The sequence below is a fragment of the Tympanuchus pallidicinctus genome, unplaced genomic scaffold (assembly GCF_026119805.1).
Source record: "Tympanuchus pallidicinctus isolate F22 unplaced genomic scaffold, pur_lepc_1.0 scaffold46, whole genome shotgun sequence".
Taxonomy (NCBI): domain Eukaryota; kingdom Metazoa; phylum Chordata; class Aves; order Galliformes; family Phasianidae; genus Tympanuchus; species Tympanuchus pallidicinctus.
In genome coordinates this window covers 829,797-845,310 of record NW_026294765.1, presented here as the reverse complement: position 1 = coordinate 845,310, position 15,514 = coordinate 829,797, and the positions used below count along the sequence as shown (strand labels likewise).

At 48.0% G+C, this 15,514-nt stretch overlaps 1 protein-coding gene across 6 annotated transcripts in view; it reads left to right on the top strand.

Moving 5' to 3' along the window:
• The window catches only part of DOT1L (DOT1 like histone lysine methyltransferase), a 58,667-nt gene that overhangs the window by 4,947 nt on the left and 38,206 nt on the right, over window positions 1–15,514 (top strand). For all 6 annotated transcript variants that reach the window (XR_008210941.1, XM_052702741.1, XM_052702739.1 and 3 more), the window contains exons 2-5: window positions 7,639–7,682; window positions 9,464–9,538; window positions 11,589–11,652; window positions 13,550–13,778. Coding sequence is in view for 5 of the 6 variants with exons in the window: in XM_052702741.1 (XP_052558701.1) it covers window positions 7,639–7,682; window positions 9,464–9,538; window positions 11,589–11,652; window positions 13,550–13,778 (412 nt within the window). In the remaining variant the exon portion in view is untranslated. The remainder of the gene's footprint in view (window positions 1–7,638; window positions 7,683–9,463; window positions 9,539–11,588; window positions 11,653–13,549; window positions 13,779–15,514) is intronic.

Here is a 15,514-nt window from a genome sequence, read left to right as displayed (position 1 = left end):
TACTCCTGGGGTGGTGAGGCCCCAGCATTGCCCAGAGCTGTGGGTGCCCCATGCCTGGGTGGGCCCTGGACAACCCAAGCTGGAGGTGGCACCCAGCCCATGGCAGGGGTGGGACTGAGGGTGCTTTGGGGTCCCTTCCAACCCAACCTTGCTGTGATTTCATGGATCTGTAATCTTTGAGGACCGTTCAACCCAACTATTCCATGGTTCCATGATCCTTAAGGTCCCTTCTAACCCAACAGTTCTGTTACCGTGTGATTCTATGGTCTTTAAAGTCCCTTCCAACCAATTCCATGGTTCTGCGATTTTTAAGGTCCCCTCCAACCCAGCCGTTCTGTGACTCCTAGGGTTCTATGATCCTTAGGGGCCCTTCCAACCCAACCATGCTGTGATTCCATCATCCTATCGAGAAACGTAACTGGAAAGACAGCATAGCTGTTAAAGCTGGTGTCCTTTTCATGGAGATGAGCGAGGATCCATGTCCCTGCCCTTGGCCCGAGCTCCAGTAATTCAAATTTATCTGCCTGAAATGCCCCCATCAGTTATGTCCAGACGCAGCACTGAAAGCTCTCGGTGTGCTGAAGGAAATTCATGCCACCGAATGCAGCTCCAGCTCTTGTCCTCTGTGGCAGCCCAAATGTATGTGGAGATGATTATCCTTTCACGTCTCAGCGTTGTGAGTGACTTGTGTTCCTCCTGGGAGTTAGGCAAAATATCTTACCTCTTGGTATGCAAGATTTATGGGAAGTGTAATCACCCCTCTCCCCAGACATCCATATGTCTACTTTTGTACTCTTCCTTCTTTCTTTTTAGCTCTTTCATAATGCCTCCCTTTCTTTTTCTTGCTGCTTTGAGTTCACCTCTGCCTGTCTGATTAAAGCTTTTATCTGTAATGATCCAGACAAGGAGCAGAAGCAGGCTGCTTTTTTCCTTTCCCAGTGTGTTATTGCAGATTGATGGTCGCGAGGTATCTTGGCTTATTTAAAATACCTTAGCTTCATTTATTTTCTCCTTTTAACAGAAGGATCTGCAGAAGGAAGAGTTCATATCAGGTATCTGAACGTATTAGGAATGTAATGCATCATGGTAGTTATTAAAAGATAAGGCAATGCTTCCTCTGAAGAGGAACAAAAAATAAACCTGAATATACGGTGATGCTCACCACACATTTCTAGAGGTACCAAATAGAGTAGCTGCTATTTTTAGGGCATAGAAGGTATGTTTTACAGCAGGAAATGATGGCTCTATAGATAGGAGCGGATCTATGAATAACGAAAATGTTTTTCTTACGCGTGAATGAGAGTTTCCTAAAAGTCTTCACTGCAAGGTTTGCTTGGTGCCAGACCAAGGAAGTCCTGAGGATGGGTGAACGGAGCACTGGGAAGTTTGTTTGAACAAACAAGGGAAACTACAGAAAACCTTGAGTGTTATTTCTTTGTGTAAAATACATGAAAGCTTTAAGAACTTTTAATACTTTGATTGAAAGTAGAGTAGTTAAGGTTGGATACGACCACTGAGGCCATCTGGTCCCACTGTACTCTGTAGCATGAAGGGCAGTTTGCTGAGATTTGGGCATTGCAGGAGATGGGTTTCAGTTGTCCTTACAGCAACTTTCTGACCCGGCAGTGAGGCTGTGCCATGAGTTTCCAGCTTCACCAGTGTCCACCATGGAGGTGGGAAGCTGTTGGGCTTCAGGGAGAGGTGGGAGCGACTTTCCTGCTCTTCTTCCTTGGTCGCCTTGGCCCCCAACAGTTTGCAGGTGTCCTTTGTTGCTTTGGTGGCAGGAGGGATGTTGGAGGTGCTGGGGAAGAAGGGGTGGTCAGCACTGGGGTGATGTGGGAGCGGGTTCCAAAACCTCGAGCCTTCTGCAGCTGCAGAATTAAATGCAACTACAGAAAAAAAACAAAGAAACAACAAGTTGAAAAGCTGTGAAGAAGCCTGTCTTTAGAAAAGGAAAGGGAACTATTTTCAGTCCATACAAACGAGGCGTTCAGGCACTCCATGCAGCTCTGGGACGGCTGTTTGCTCCGTCCAGCGGTAATTCTGAGCTCAGCTTTACGTGCAGGTCGCAGTTCCTGGCGGGGACGATGGCTGCTTTCCATTCTGCTCTCCGGTTACCGCTGGAGGGGAGCGTTGTTTCTTCATTAACATACACCCATGGTTGCATGGAGGCCTGAACCTGGTGCTGCTGTGAGAACTACTCGTACCGATGTCCTCTTAGTGCAACCAGAGGGTCGTCCTGGTGTGTCTGTGCGTGTGGGTATTCCTTCAGGCTCTTCTGCAGGATGTCTGCATGTGAATATATTTATACAGCCCCCCCCTACTTGCTATCATGGGAACCATTCCCTCCCGCATTCGTGCGGTGTCCGTAGCAACAGTTGTAATTGCTGTGTGCAAAGGCAAAACGGTTTTATTGTGGTTTAGGTACTGCAGTGAAAGTGGGAGTGCTGGTGGCAGCCAGACCCACAGCTGTCTTGTCTATGAATACCAGGCTCATGGCATACAGGATTACCCAGATGAGTTTGGATTTTCTTATCTAATCCCTTCTTCGTTTCCTCACTTAAGGGAACAGCAGTAACTGTCTTCAGGGAAGGCTTTCTGTCCTCAACTCCATTGGCATGAAGTTTGCTGCTTCATTTGCTAGCGTGGAAACTCTCTGTCCCTGTTCTGCTTTGGGATAAAAACGGATAATATGAAAAGTCTATCCATACAGTGTGCAATACTGCTTGGAACAACTTTCCCTTTTCCTTATTCAGCTTGTAACCAGTGTGAGGCAAGACCTAAAAACGCAAAGTGGGCACCGGTTATGATTGCAGCAGCTGGAAGTGCTTTGGGTTCTGCTTTTCACAAGAGCTTTGTCCGCTGCTGTGTGCAGGACGTTGGAGGTGGACATGCTGTGGGCATGGATGCTGTGCTGGGGGCTCTTTCCAGGCAGAGTGCAAATGAAGGTGATCTCTGGAGCCACGGGGTTTGGGATCGTGTCCATGTGTGGATGCTGCACTGTTTCTGCTGCAGCTTGCTCTGGCTGCCTTGATGTCTGGAGGAATGCTTATCATCCACCACAGATGGAAGAAACCTAAGGGACATTAAAGGGGCACTTGTCCTGCTAGTCTTCTGCAAGATTGATTGGCTTCTCCTAATCCATCTTTTTGATCTCTGCTAGCCATCTTGTCCCCAGCTGTAACATCCTCTCTCCTTTGGATTTATGGATGCTGTCTGCAGAGAGAGCTGCAGCTTCAGGCAGCTGAGCTGTGCTTCAAACAGGAGCTGCTGGGACTGACCGCCTTCATTAGGCAAATTCAATAAGATCACAGCACTCGTAGGTCAAAGTCTGGCGGTCAGAACAACTCCTGAGTGGAGTCAGTGTTTAGTTCTTGGAAGCTGGTGTTGCGTGGTGAAATGTAGAACTTTTAAAGGCAATCCTTAAAAAGCACACGAGTGTCACCATTGAATTTTTCACTAGTTTTTGTCAGGCTTTGCTTTTTTTCTGACTTGTTCAGATTTATCCGTTGCACAGTGCAAAACTTGGAGGTTTCCTCCTACCTTGCAAATGTGAGGCTTGCTTGCACCTCTTTGCAAAACTGGTATGGTCACCTCGCCTGTTTTGGGAGAGGAAATGAGGTCTGGTGAGTCAAAGGGCCAATGGGCCCTAAAGGTGAGGACTGCTTTTTTTTGTGCGACAGTTCAATCTGGGCAGTCAGCCTTGAGTTCCTATCTGTGATAATTAGATAAGGAATCTTCACGTCCTTTGCACAGTGCTTTGAGATCTGCTGATAGAAAACACACCAACTTTCTTTTCCCCCCTGCGACCACACCTGGGATTTAAAACTTTAGTTCTCGTGGTTTGGGCTGTTGGCTGCCTTAAGGAATTATCCCATAACGATGGCATTAAGATCTCCTAAGAGATGTAAACTTGACAAATAAAGCAAGCAAAGCAGCCTCACCTCGTGTAGGAGGTGTGTGCTGTGACCTTACCCCCAGCAGCCAACTGGTGTTGTGGCACCAACACAACCACTGGGGGTTTTTGCTCCTGCACCTGTAGGTTGTTATGCAAAACCTCCTGATTCAGTCCTTCCAGTTGTGGTGATGGATGGAGAAATCCGTCTCAGGGTTGGAGCTGCTCGCTTGTGCTGCTGAGGCGTCTCCATTGCTCCCTGTACAAAACTACACTCTTGCAAATGACTTTTGAAAAAGTATTTGTTTTCTTTCCATTATTTTTCTCGTGAGATTTCTTGGCAAAAACTTGAATGTTGTCTGTGAGCTCATAGAGTGCAATTTTTAGATTGAATGTTGAGGTCGAAAATAAGAACCTTTTATAATACATTTCAGCCAGGCGGGATTGGCTGTAATAACTTGTAAGGTATGTTTATTTTTTTTTTTTTATTATTATTTAAAACAACGACAAAACTTGTTACGAACAGCTCTGGGCACATTCAGTTCCTGTAGACAACATCTCAGAGAGCACGCACTGAGGAGATAAGGCCTCACCCAGTGGAGGAGTGCCATTCCTGCAGCCCTGCAGATCCACACTGGGGCCCGAGAGCCCCTCAGGCTGTATGATATTTACAGAGCACAGCCTGGGCCTGTGGTCGGCATGTTGGGGCCTGGGCCTACACAGTGCACTGGGGCCTGGGTCTAAAGGCAACACTTCAAGGCCTGCGCTTACACAGTGTTGAGGCCTGGGCCTACATGGTACACTGAGGCCTGGGCCTAAAGGCAGCACTTCAAGGCCTGGGCTTACACAGTATTGGGACCTGGGCCTACGCAGTACACAGAGGCCTGGGCTTACACAGTACATTGGGGCCTGGGCCTGTAGGCAGAACTTCGAGGCCTGGTCCTACACAGCAAGCTGGGGCCTGGGGCTACACAGTACAGGGAGACCTGGGCCTGCAGGTAGCATGTCAAGGTCTGGGCCTACGCAGTATTGAATCTGGGGCCTGCACAGCACACTGAGGCCTGGGCCTACGCAGTACAGTGAGGCCTGGGCCCACACAGCACAGCGGGCCCATGTACTCCCTCACCAATGGAGGGAGAAGGGCTAGAAGTCGGGGGGGGGGGGTGAATTGGGCTCCTCTGTGGTCATGGCTCCAAGCTGCTGAAGCTGAAGGAGCATTTGGGCAGCACTTGCGGGGGTCGGGTTTGGATTTTGGCTGGTGCTGGAGCCAGGAGTTGGACTTGGTGATCTGTGTGGGTTCTTTCCAAGGTGGGATGTTCTGTGATTTTGTGATTAGGAGCTTCAGATCAAGATCATAGAATTGTCATAGAATGGCCTGGGTTGAAAAGGACCTTGAAGATCATCTAGTTTCAAACCCTGCTGTGGACAGGGTCACCAACCACCTCACCAGGCTGCCCAGAGCCATATCCAGCCTGGCCTTGATGATGTGCTGTGCTGTGGTGGTCAGGCAGGGCAGGAGGCTTCATCATCAGGAACTGCAGCCCGGTCTTCCCAGCCTGTTCTCCCAGTGGGCTTGCGAACAGAGCAGGTTCAATCTGCTGCACCAAGTCCTAAGAGTGGTGGGCAGTGTTGGTGCTGTGCACAGGCAGCTTGTGCTCATGGTGAAGTTTCTGCTCACCTTGACTCTTGCTTTGTGGGAGTACAACGATGTGAGCACAGGTGGGATGACTGGCTCTTGCTGAAAGCTATCTTTGTTAAATCTTACTGCCCTAGCATTGAAATGGAGCCACGAGTGGCCTCTGTTTAATCTTTATTTCTTCCTCCTCCATTTTGTGCTTTGAAGAAATGTTAGGTCTTTTCAAGACTTGCATGAGATCTTGAGAGCTTGTCCACCTGAACAAAGTATATTGGAGAGAAGGGTAAATTGGTAAGCGTTCAACATGAGCAACTTAGCTGCTGTCAATGTGGAACCTTTTCCAGCTTTGTTGCTGCTAGATAAAACACAGTCTGAACTCTGAAGGCCCCTTCTGGCAGGAACTGCTCAGGAGCAGTGAGGTTCCTTTACTAAAACCACTTGCTGGAACTATCGCTGTAGATATGCATTGTGATGTTTATTTTTTAACTCAAGACAAAGGAATCTGTTAAATAAGCATTTTTGGTCATCATAGGGGCGTTTTCTTGAAGACTATAGGACACGGGGTTCCATTTGTGTGAGCTTGCAAAGCTGTCAGTGGAGAATGTAACTTCTTCAGGGAAAAAGGTTATATGGCAGCAGAAGCGTGAATTCACTTTTCTGGTATAATGTGCTTATGTTGATAAACCACATTCTTACTATACAGGAACACAGTTTACTGGGAGAGCTGGATCATCCCGGGGGGTTTATACGGTGATAATTCCGTGTGCAGTGAAAGGTGGAAATTCATAGGGGATGTTTATGGATGAGCTGACTGTCTTGGGCTATTTTTGTACTGTGCAGATAAGAAATAAAGAGACAGGAGAGCCCTCCTCCTGCATGCCTTTCTTCTTTACATGTCCATTTACAGAGCACGTTCCCATTGAATTACTTCCCTGTTTTCTAGGCTGAGCAGTACTGGTACAGCTATTTGCTCAAAGCTTCACATTGGCTGCCTGTTTATTGGTGCTGCTGGTTGCAGCTGGATGTGGGCCATGCAGGGCCGTACACAAACCCATGGAGGAAGCCTGGTGCAGGGCTGTTGGCACAGCTTGCCGTGTCAGCACGGGGTGTGCTGTAGCATTGGGATGGAACCAAGGGAAGTTGGCATCTGGGCCACTCCGTGTTGAAAGCCATGTGTCCTGACTACCCTTGGGTTGGCAGCTTCTCCTTTTTGAGCATTTTGGTTTTTTCTCACGTGACCCCTTGATGAACGGAGCTATTTCTTTCTGTTTGGAAAATAAAGGTTTTTTTCCTAGTGAAATAGGAAGTGTTGTTTCATACCTTTGTCATAACAGACTTAAGAAATGTTTGCCTCCTTCTGCTCCTGCATCATGCAGTCTTTATCCGGGTACGAAGGGCGCGAGTTTCTGCAGGGAGAACTTGTACAGCATCCTGAGTGCATGGGCTGGGAAATGTGCTCTGCTGTGTGTGTGTGAAAGCTGTGATGCAGATGGGGAAGGGTTCTGTTGAACTTAAATCAGAATAATCCACAGCTACTTCTGTCAGCTCTCCGTTGGTGTTTCTCTTCTTCCACTCCTTCCCCTGCCCCAGTCCATTTCCTATGGTAGCTCTGTAGGAATTACATGTCTGCAGCAGATGAGGGAATTTGGAGAGTGAGCCTATACCCTTCTGACACTGGAAGGTCCCGGATCCCAGGTTTCTAATTAAAAGGTCAAAGCCACTTTAAGAAGCGTCTAAATATAACCTAAACTGTGTGGATGGGCCCTGGTAGCCATGGCTTCGTGTGATGAATACAACAAGATACATAGAACACCTTCATCTTTCCAAAATAAGACTTTTTCCATAGCATGGTGCATGTATGTGCACTACATGGGCTTTTGGGGCACGTGCTTGAAGTAGCTTGCAATGTGTGTTTCTGGTTCTGCTCAGTGAACTCCCAAAGTCATGGGCTCACTTGGATTGATTTAAGGGTTCAGGTGGCAATCCAACGTTCCTTCCCTTGTACGCTTGTCGCCTGTATCGTGAACAAGATTGCAGTTCCTGTAATCTTCTAAAAAACAGCACGCCTGTTGTCTCTCTGAAAATACCTTTTTTTGCTTTGTTTCAGGACAAACACCATGATGCTGCTCATGAAATCATTGAGACAATTCGGTAAGTGTTCGGTGCAGACTGGAACCCTGTCCTGTGCATGGCTTCATCACAGTGAGTGGGCACCTTAGGGTATAAAGGAGGGCAGCAGGTTGGATGGTGCAGATGCAACACAGAGCAGGGTCCTGCCTGCATGGCCACACGAGCTTGGAGCCTGGTCATCCCATATGGCCCAGCAAGCTGCTCCCAGCATGAGTGGGAAAGCTTAGCAGTATTGCTCATAACATCACTCGTGTAGATGAAATCATAATATTTGACCACAGTCTGTGGTAGGAGGGAATGTGCAGGTGCCATGCTGGAGGCTGGAGCTCCAGCTTTTTGTTTTTTAAGAAGAAACGTTCTTTTTTCAGCTGCAAAGCCTGGATGCAAGCTGCCCTGCTGCTGTTTCTTCCAGCTCGCTTGTGCTGATGCTGGTGAAGTTTTGTGCCTGGGGAGCCCACGGTGTGATTATGGGGAAGATGGAAGCGATTGCCAGAGTCCTCTGTGCTGTTTTCAGTGCTCTGCTACCTGCAGGCAACAGGGGGCTTGTGTAAGAAAGCAGTTGGGCCAAAGAGGTGTTTCACAACCGTCTTACAAGCGTGACTGCAGTGCAAGTGGGCTGTTAGATGGCTTCCGTGCGGCCTTTTGCCTCCCTTGTGCTCAGAGACCGCAGCGTGGTTATGAAAGCATTGAGTGAAAGAATGCAGAGAGCTGTCAATCTCCTTGGGTAAGCACCTGTTGGCTGCCCATTTGCCTGATGTAAGAGAAAAATTGGGAAAGTTGTGAATGTTGTAAATGTGGGGGAAGGTGGATGTTCAGCAGAAGACAGGCATTGGTATCAAATGGGGATTTCTGTTAATTTGTGTGTGTGTTGATTTGGTAAGGGTGAATCAGGCAGAAGGACCCAGAACAGCTGGATCTCTTGTGCTCTTTCACCATTTTAAAGCGTGGTGCAAGGACAGGAAATGCTGCCATTCCCATTTCTGTCCTTCCTATGGCGTGCTCTGAGTTGCTGTGGTGATGGCAGCTCTTCCCTGTTTTGCTGTTTTTGGAGGAAAGTTTGTGCCAAGGCACTGTGGCTTTTCAGTTGCCATCAGAATTCACCATCTTCCCATATAGTGAGAGCAAAACTCTCACCTGTGAGCTGCCGTTGTCAGATGCAGTGCCAGTGGGGCTGAGCTTTCCCCTCCTAATGGCAGCAGCGTTTGGGCTTTGTTAGTTCAGCACGAGGAAGAGATCTTTTATCAAAATTACCTTGGCAAATCTGTCTTGGGTTGGGTCGTGTCAAGTGTAAAAGCTTAGAGAAGATCCTTGTGAATGGCTGGTGGTGGTGGTCCAGGCTGCTGGAGGAGAGGTCTTCTCCACCTTCCCCTTTGTCAAAGCTGTTACAGTGTCAGTTTTGTTAGAAATCCTTTCAAGACACTGCATTTTTCTTTCTTTTTTCTTCTTCTTTCTTTTTTGTGTTATGCTTTATGTGAGATTAGCATCAGCTATAGCTTTGGGTATTTTCAGATGCACTCCATACACTTATCACCTCCATTTGAAGCTGTGCCATTTCCAGTGCTTTATACCACTGCCAATGTCTACAGGCACCTCGCTGTTTTTTCAACACAAATATGGACACTTGCAGCTTCCCAGTTAGCATTTTGTGCTGTCTGCCTTCCTCCTAACAATACTGTGAGCTTTCATGTCTGCTGCAGCGTTCTGTCTCAATGTATGGCAATGCCAGTCTAGAACTGAGACAGACTGCCTTATCAGAGCGAACTGGAAATGTTGTTTTTATTCTGTTCCTTCTCTCTTTCCAGGTGGGTCTGTGAAGAAATCCCAGATCTCAAGCTTGCTATGGAAAACTACGTTCTAATTGACTATGACACAAAAAGGTGAGCAAAGAATACTTTTTCCCAGCAGGAGCACAGGCCAGCACGGTTTGCAGTGAATCTGTTGCTATCTGGTTATTCTTAGACACTACGAACCAAAGTTTTCTTCTGGAGCTGGCAGAGCTATTTTGGTAGGAAATGTGTAACAGAAATATTGGCAAAGGCTGTTGGATGAAGGACATAATAGGAAACTGCGTACGGCGGAGAGCTGAGCTCTGCTGTGTACGTTGGAATTACTCACTGCAAAACAATGATCGGTATCTGAGCTGTTGGACTGCATCCAGCCCTAGCGAGCTGAATGGCACCGAGGTTTCTACTTCTGTAGTAACTCAGAATTCCTGTTTAGAAAGCTGCATGCCAGAGCTGTCTGTCAGCGCCGTGTCCTTCTCCTGCCAGGGCTGTGGGAGCTGAACCTCCCCCTTCCTCCTCCGTTCCGGGTTCAGAACGAGTGTGATGCTGTTTGGGTGGGGAATAAATCAAAAGGCAGACCATTCCTACTGCTCTCTTGGGCAGCTAGGATTAGTTGGAGGTTCTTGTGTCTACATGTGAGTGCCTGTTCCACAAAGAGCTGCAAATGAATGTGTAGTGGATGCTGTTCACCTCCATAGAATCATGGGTTGCATGGGTTGCAAAGCAGCACAATGCCCATCAATTCCAATCCCCTGCTGTGTGCAGGTCGCCAACCAGCAGCCCAGGCTGCCCAGAGCCACATCCAGCCTGGCCTCGAATGCCTGCAGGGATGGGGCATCCACAGCCTCCTTGGGCAACCTGTGCCAGTGCCTCACCACCTCTGGGGGAAAAACTTCCTCCTAATATCCAACCTGAACCTCCCCTGTCTCAGTTTAAGGCCGTTCCCCCTTATCCCACCTCTCCCCCCTGTCCATCTTGGGGCTGGCAGCGGCAGACCCTCAGCCTGCAGCGTCTCCTGGGGTGAATGTGCACGCATGGACTTGCTGCACTGAGGCAGGAAAGAGCTGTGACCCCCTGTAAAGAAAAGAAAGAGCTGTGGCATGCAGAGACCTCCTTCATTGCTTATGTGGGGAAAAACAGAATTGATTCAAGAGGTGCACAGGGGGAAAACTGCATTTGTTCAAGTCCACAGTGCGGCTAAACACAAAAATTGAGGATTGCAGATGGAACCCCATCCCTCTGTAAGTCATCCCTGTTTATAATCCCGAGCCCCACGCAGGTCCTGCTATCATGATCTGCTGAAGGTGGTTTTGCTCCTCTCCATTTCGTTTTAACTGCTTGACTGCAATGCCACTTCTTTCTATATCCCCTGGTCCCCACTTCTTGGTTCAGGGGTGGCCACGATTTAATTATCTTGCTCCCATAACTGCTCATTTGTTTTATTTTTGTTTTATTTTTTATTTTTTTCATAGAACCTGGTTATGTAATCCTCATTTCCTAGCAATATCTTTTCCTCCCTGGCATGAGATAAATTTTTTTTTAATCCTCTAAGCTTCTGCCATGGAGGCATCTGGCTACACTGCCTGTAATCCTGAGCAACCCATGGAGCAGTCACTGTCATGAAGTGCTGCTTGTAGAGCCATTCCGGATGGAGAAGTCCTTTAAGGTCATCGTGGCCAGCATTCACCTCCCACCAACACTGCCCACCACCCCCTTTCCCTTCAGTGGAACAAAGGAGAGCAGCACACAGACACATTTCTGTGTGTCTGCGTGGAGGAAAAGAAGTAGCGGGCAAGGAGAACAGCAGACTGCTCATAAATCAGAGCTTAAGTTCAATTATTTTCCTGTTCACTAAGGGAACTAATAATATATGAACGTTCAGCTTCCAAAATGGAAGTGCCTGTCTTCTTTCCACGGCACAAGCAGGTTGCACAACTTGTTGCTTCTTTGTCTTGTACTGCTGCTCTGCTGGGAGACGGCAGAAAGCAAACTAGGCAGTGTCCTAAAGCCGTGCAAGTAATCACACGCTCTGCAAGGAGCAAACCTGGAATAGATCAGCTTCTGTGATGACAAAGGGGCTGAAAGCTGTACCTCCAAGCTGGCCTGTTGCCCTCCTCTTGTAACCTGTGCCTTCTCCCCGCAGCTTTGAAAGCATGCAGCGCCTGTGTGACAAGTACAACCGCGCCATCGACAGCATCCACCAGCTGGTACGTATGGGCCACTGCTGTGCCACGGTGCTCATCTCCCTGCTTTGGGCTCACGTGTAGTGAATGACATCTAAAAACCGTCGGGGTTGAGCACTGGTGGTGCGATCTGGTGGTGTCACTGGTGCTTCGGTGCTTCCATTCTTATGGGGGTTTAAATCTTTCATTAAGCGATCTCTCCTTGGCCATCTATCGAAGAGTTGCTATTGGAGGGGCTGCCTTACAGGAGATAAAAAGCACAGGAGCTTTTTTTTGTTCCTTTTTCCCTACGTGCAGGTTTGTAAGCTCTCGTTCAGGTGCTCCTTTGGCACTTTGTTCCCTTCAGGGGGCTGAGAAAAGGCTTCTGTGTATTTTGCTCGCAGAAGTTTCACAGGGATTTATCATATAGGTTTACTTTTGCATGTGGAAATCTGTGGCTTATGGGTTCTTAAGCCATCCATATGAAGCCCCCTGTGTATTGTGGCAGTGACCCATGGCTTAGGAATTTCCGTGCTTGCCATTCAGTTCTGCTCTGTGCTGCAGGGCCGCTCTGATGGGGAAAACTAGACTGTAATCTCAGCCCGATTTAACAAGGTGTGTTCTTTTCTGTAAGGTTGAATTGAAGGAAGTAAATCATGAGTAATGACTTAATGTTAGCAGTCTGTTTAATTTTGAAATTAGAGGTGGATTTCTTTTCCTTTCCATAGTGCTTGTGGGAATTACTGGATGTATGCAGCACAGTAAGGCTTTCTGCCCGTCCTTTACGGGCCTGCAGCTCCCTAAAAACTGTTTGGGTTTTGTATGTCAATTCATGCTCCTCCTGCCACCTGGATCTCAAACACAGCAACCCTTAGCCCAGATTCTGGAGTTGCCCTTTTTGTTTTTCCTTACTGAAGGCAGATGTTTCTTGCACTGTGTTTAGGGATGGGTGTTTCTTCAAAAGAAACAAGGGAAGCTCGATTTCCATCTCTTTCCTGCCACTCCTGTTTGTGTGCATACGATCCCTCCCACCCCACAATTCCCAGTGGAAGTTGAGCTGCTCTCACGCTGAGCTTACAGCCAACATCAGTGGTGATCAGTAAATACAAAATGGGTGAACAAACTTGCACGCCTTTTCCAGGTGTGCTCCCAACTAAGATCTCTGTTGAATTTGTACCTTCCCGTTATTTCTAGCAGTGATGTTTGGACTTATCTATTAGTTCACTAATATTTGCTTGTCCTCACGTTGGATTTCTGTCACAGAACCACAGCATGGCCCAGGTTGGAAGGGACCTCAAGGATCACAAAGCTCCAAAACCCCCCCATCACACACAGGGCTGCCAGCCTCCCCATTTCACAGCAGCCCAGGCTGCCCAGGGCCCCATCCAACCTGGCCTTGAACACCTCCAGGGATGGACGGGGCATCACAGCCTCTCTGGGCAGCTGTTCCAGCACCTCACCACTCTCATAGCAAAGAACTTCCCCCTGACATCCAACCTCAATCTTCCCTCCTCCAACTTCAAACCATTTCCCCTTGTCCCTTTCATAGAGTTGATTCCCCTCCTGTTTGCAGGCTCCCTTTAGGCACTGCAGGCAGCACTGAGGTCACCCCACAGCCTTCTTTTCTCCATGCTGAACAAGCCCAGCTCCCTCAGCCTGTCTTTGGAGGGGAGCTGCTCCGGCCCTCAGCTCATCTTTGTGGCTCCTCTGGCCCCTCTCCAACAGCTCCACGTCCTTCTTGTGCTGGAGGCCCCAGACCTGGACGCAGCACTGCAGATGGGGCCTCACGAGGGCAGAGTAAAGAGGGACAATCCCTGCTGCCCACCCCTCTTCCAATGGAGCCTAGGATACCATTTGCTTTCCACAAGCTGCATGAGCACACTGCTGGCTCACGTTGAGTTTTTCATGCACCAAAACGTCCCTCCTTGCTCTTTCTGTGCAGTGGAAGGGAACCACCCAACCGATGAAGCTGAACACGCGTCCCTCCAACGGGCTCCTCCGGCACATCCTGCAGCAGGTTTACAACCACTCGGTGACCGACCCCGAGAAACTCAACAACTACGAGCCCTTCTCCCCAGAGGTGTATGGAGAAACCTCCTTCGACCTGGTGGCCCAGATGATAGATGAGATTAAAATGACAGAAGACGATCTCTTTGTCGACTTGGGCAGCGGTGAGTGAGCGATAACGGAAGGATTTCTTCTTTTTGCTTGCTGTTTTTTTTCCCCCTTTTTGTCATAAATTCACGTTTGGAAAGTAAACCAGGGCTAAGGATTACATTCTAGAATAAGCACCTTTTCCAGTTAATCCTCAGTGATGCTTCTGCTTTTCACAACAGGATTAAGCAGACCGAGCAGATGTCCCAGACTTTGTTCCCCGTGGTGAGATGTTGGCCTGCAAGTGCCACAAGCCCTTCTTACAGAAAGCTCTTCATGTTTGTCGATGAATACGCTCACAAAGAAGGAGCAATGCCAAAAAAATGATGCTTAACATAGAACAGCAATTCCATTTTTAAGGATTCATTCACTTTCTGTCAATTGTTTATTCCGTTCGTATATGAAGATCTGATTTCCTCACCTCTCCCATGAAATGCTGGGCACATCATCTGAAAATTAGGCACTTGTTTCCCCTCTGATGTGGTTCTCAGTGTGTCAGAAAAGTCCTCATGCTTGTCTGTGACAGTTGTGTTGTGAGGCCCCACAAATCCAGCTGAGTGAGTGCAAGTGCCTCTCGTGTGTAGGCTGGGGTTTTAAAAGGAAGTTGGAGTTGGTAGAGAAACCAGCTATGACTCAAAGCCATGTGGAACAGACACGTACTGAGTAAGAAGATGATGTTCTTCTTTTTGTTGCTAAGATCTGGTTTTGAGCAGGAAAGGAGTCATAAGAATTTCCCCTTTTACTGGATTGGTCTTAAAATTGTAGGTGAAGTTTTGGTTTTGGTTTTAGTATGATGCAGGACTTCTAGGGAAAATATTAAAAAATCTATATTTAATTTCTTAAAAAAAACAAATAACAAATGTAAACCCATCAGGACAGCCATCCTCCCTCCAGATCCCAGCGTGTCTGCAGTCAGGGATCACCTCCTCCTGACCCCTTCCTCCCTCTGTGCAACTTAGGCCTTAAATTTCCTGTTCCAATGACTGATATCCAGCTGAGAGCTGCAGAAAGGCATCAGGTCCAACAATTTTCCTTCTGGAAAAAAAACCAACAACAATAAAGGCCGTAGATATTGGTGGCTGATTGTTAGGAGGGTTGAAGAAGGTGGTATCTGAAGTCTTGCAGAGCTGCTGATGGTGGAACAAGAAGTGTGTGGTGAAGCTGAGGCGCTTGGTGCTCATAGCACGAGATGTGGGATTTCTGCTGGCTTTACTGCTTGCCTTCTCCCCTCTTTTCCCTTGGGGGCCAACCGTGTAGAAATCCGCAGCGTGAAGAGTCACGTAGGGAAGGAGTGGTTGAAAGTCTTTGGTTTCCAGTGTTTGGAGCACTGCAACAATTGGAAACAGAACGTTGTTCCTGAGTTTGTACTGAAGGAGTAAACTTTGGAAAACTGTAATCAGTGCAGAACTGAGAGTAGCATAAATGAAAGCATATTTTTTCCTACCACCGATGGCAATGACCTCCCTAGAGCTGCGTGCACACAGCAGGGGCTGCACCCCCAGGTGCTGTGGCCACTCCTGTACAGATTGCAGGAGGAATTCATGTAGGTATGCATCATTGCTGGCAATTGCAGCGCAGAAAGAAGGGCCAAAGAAAGACAAGGTTAATAACTGGTGATGCTGTACTGTGATTTCTGTCATAACTGTGTTTATATCCTCCCCTTGGTCTTTGTCCTCCTTCAGGAATAAGGAACAGGGAAGCAGTTCTCCCTCAGACCGTGTTCTCCCACCCCACAAATCTGCACATCTGTATT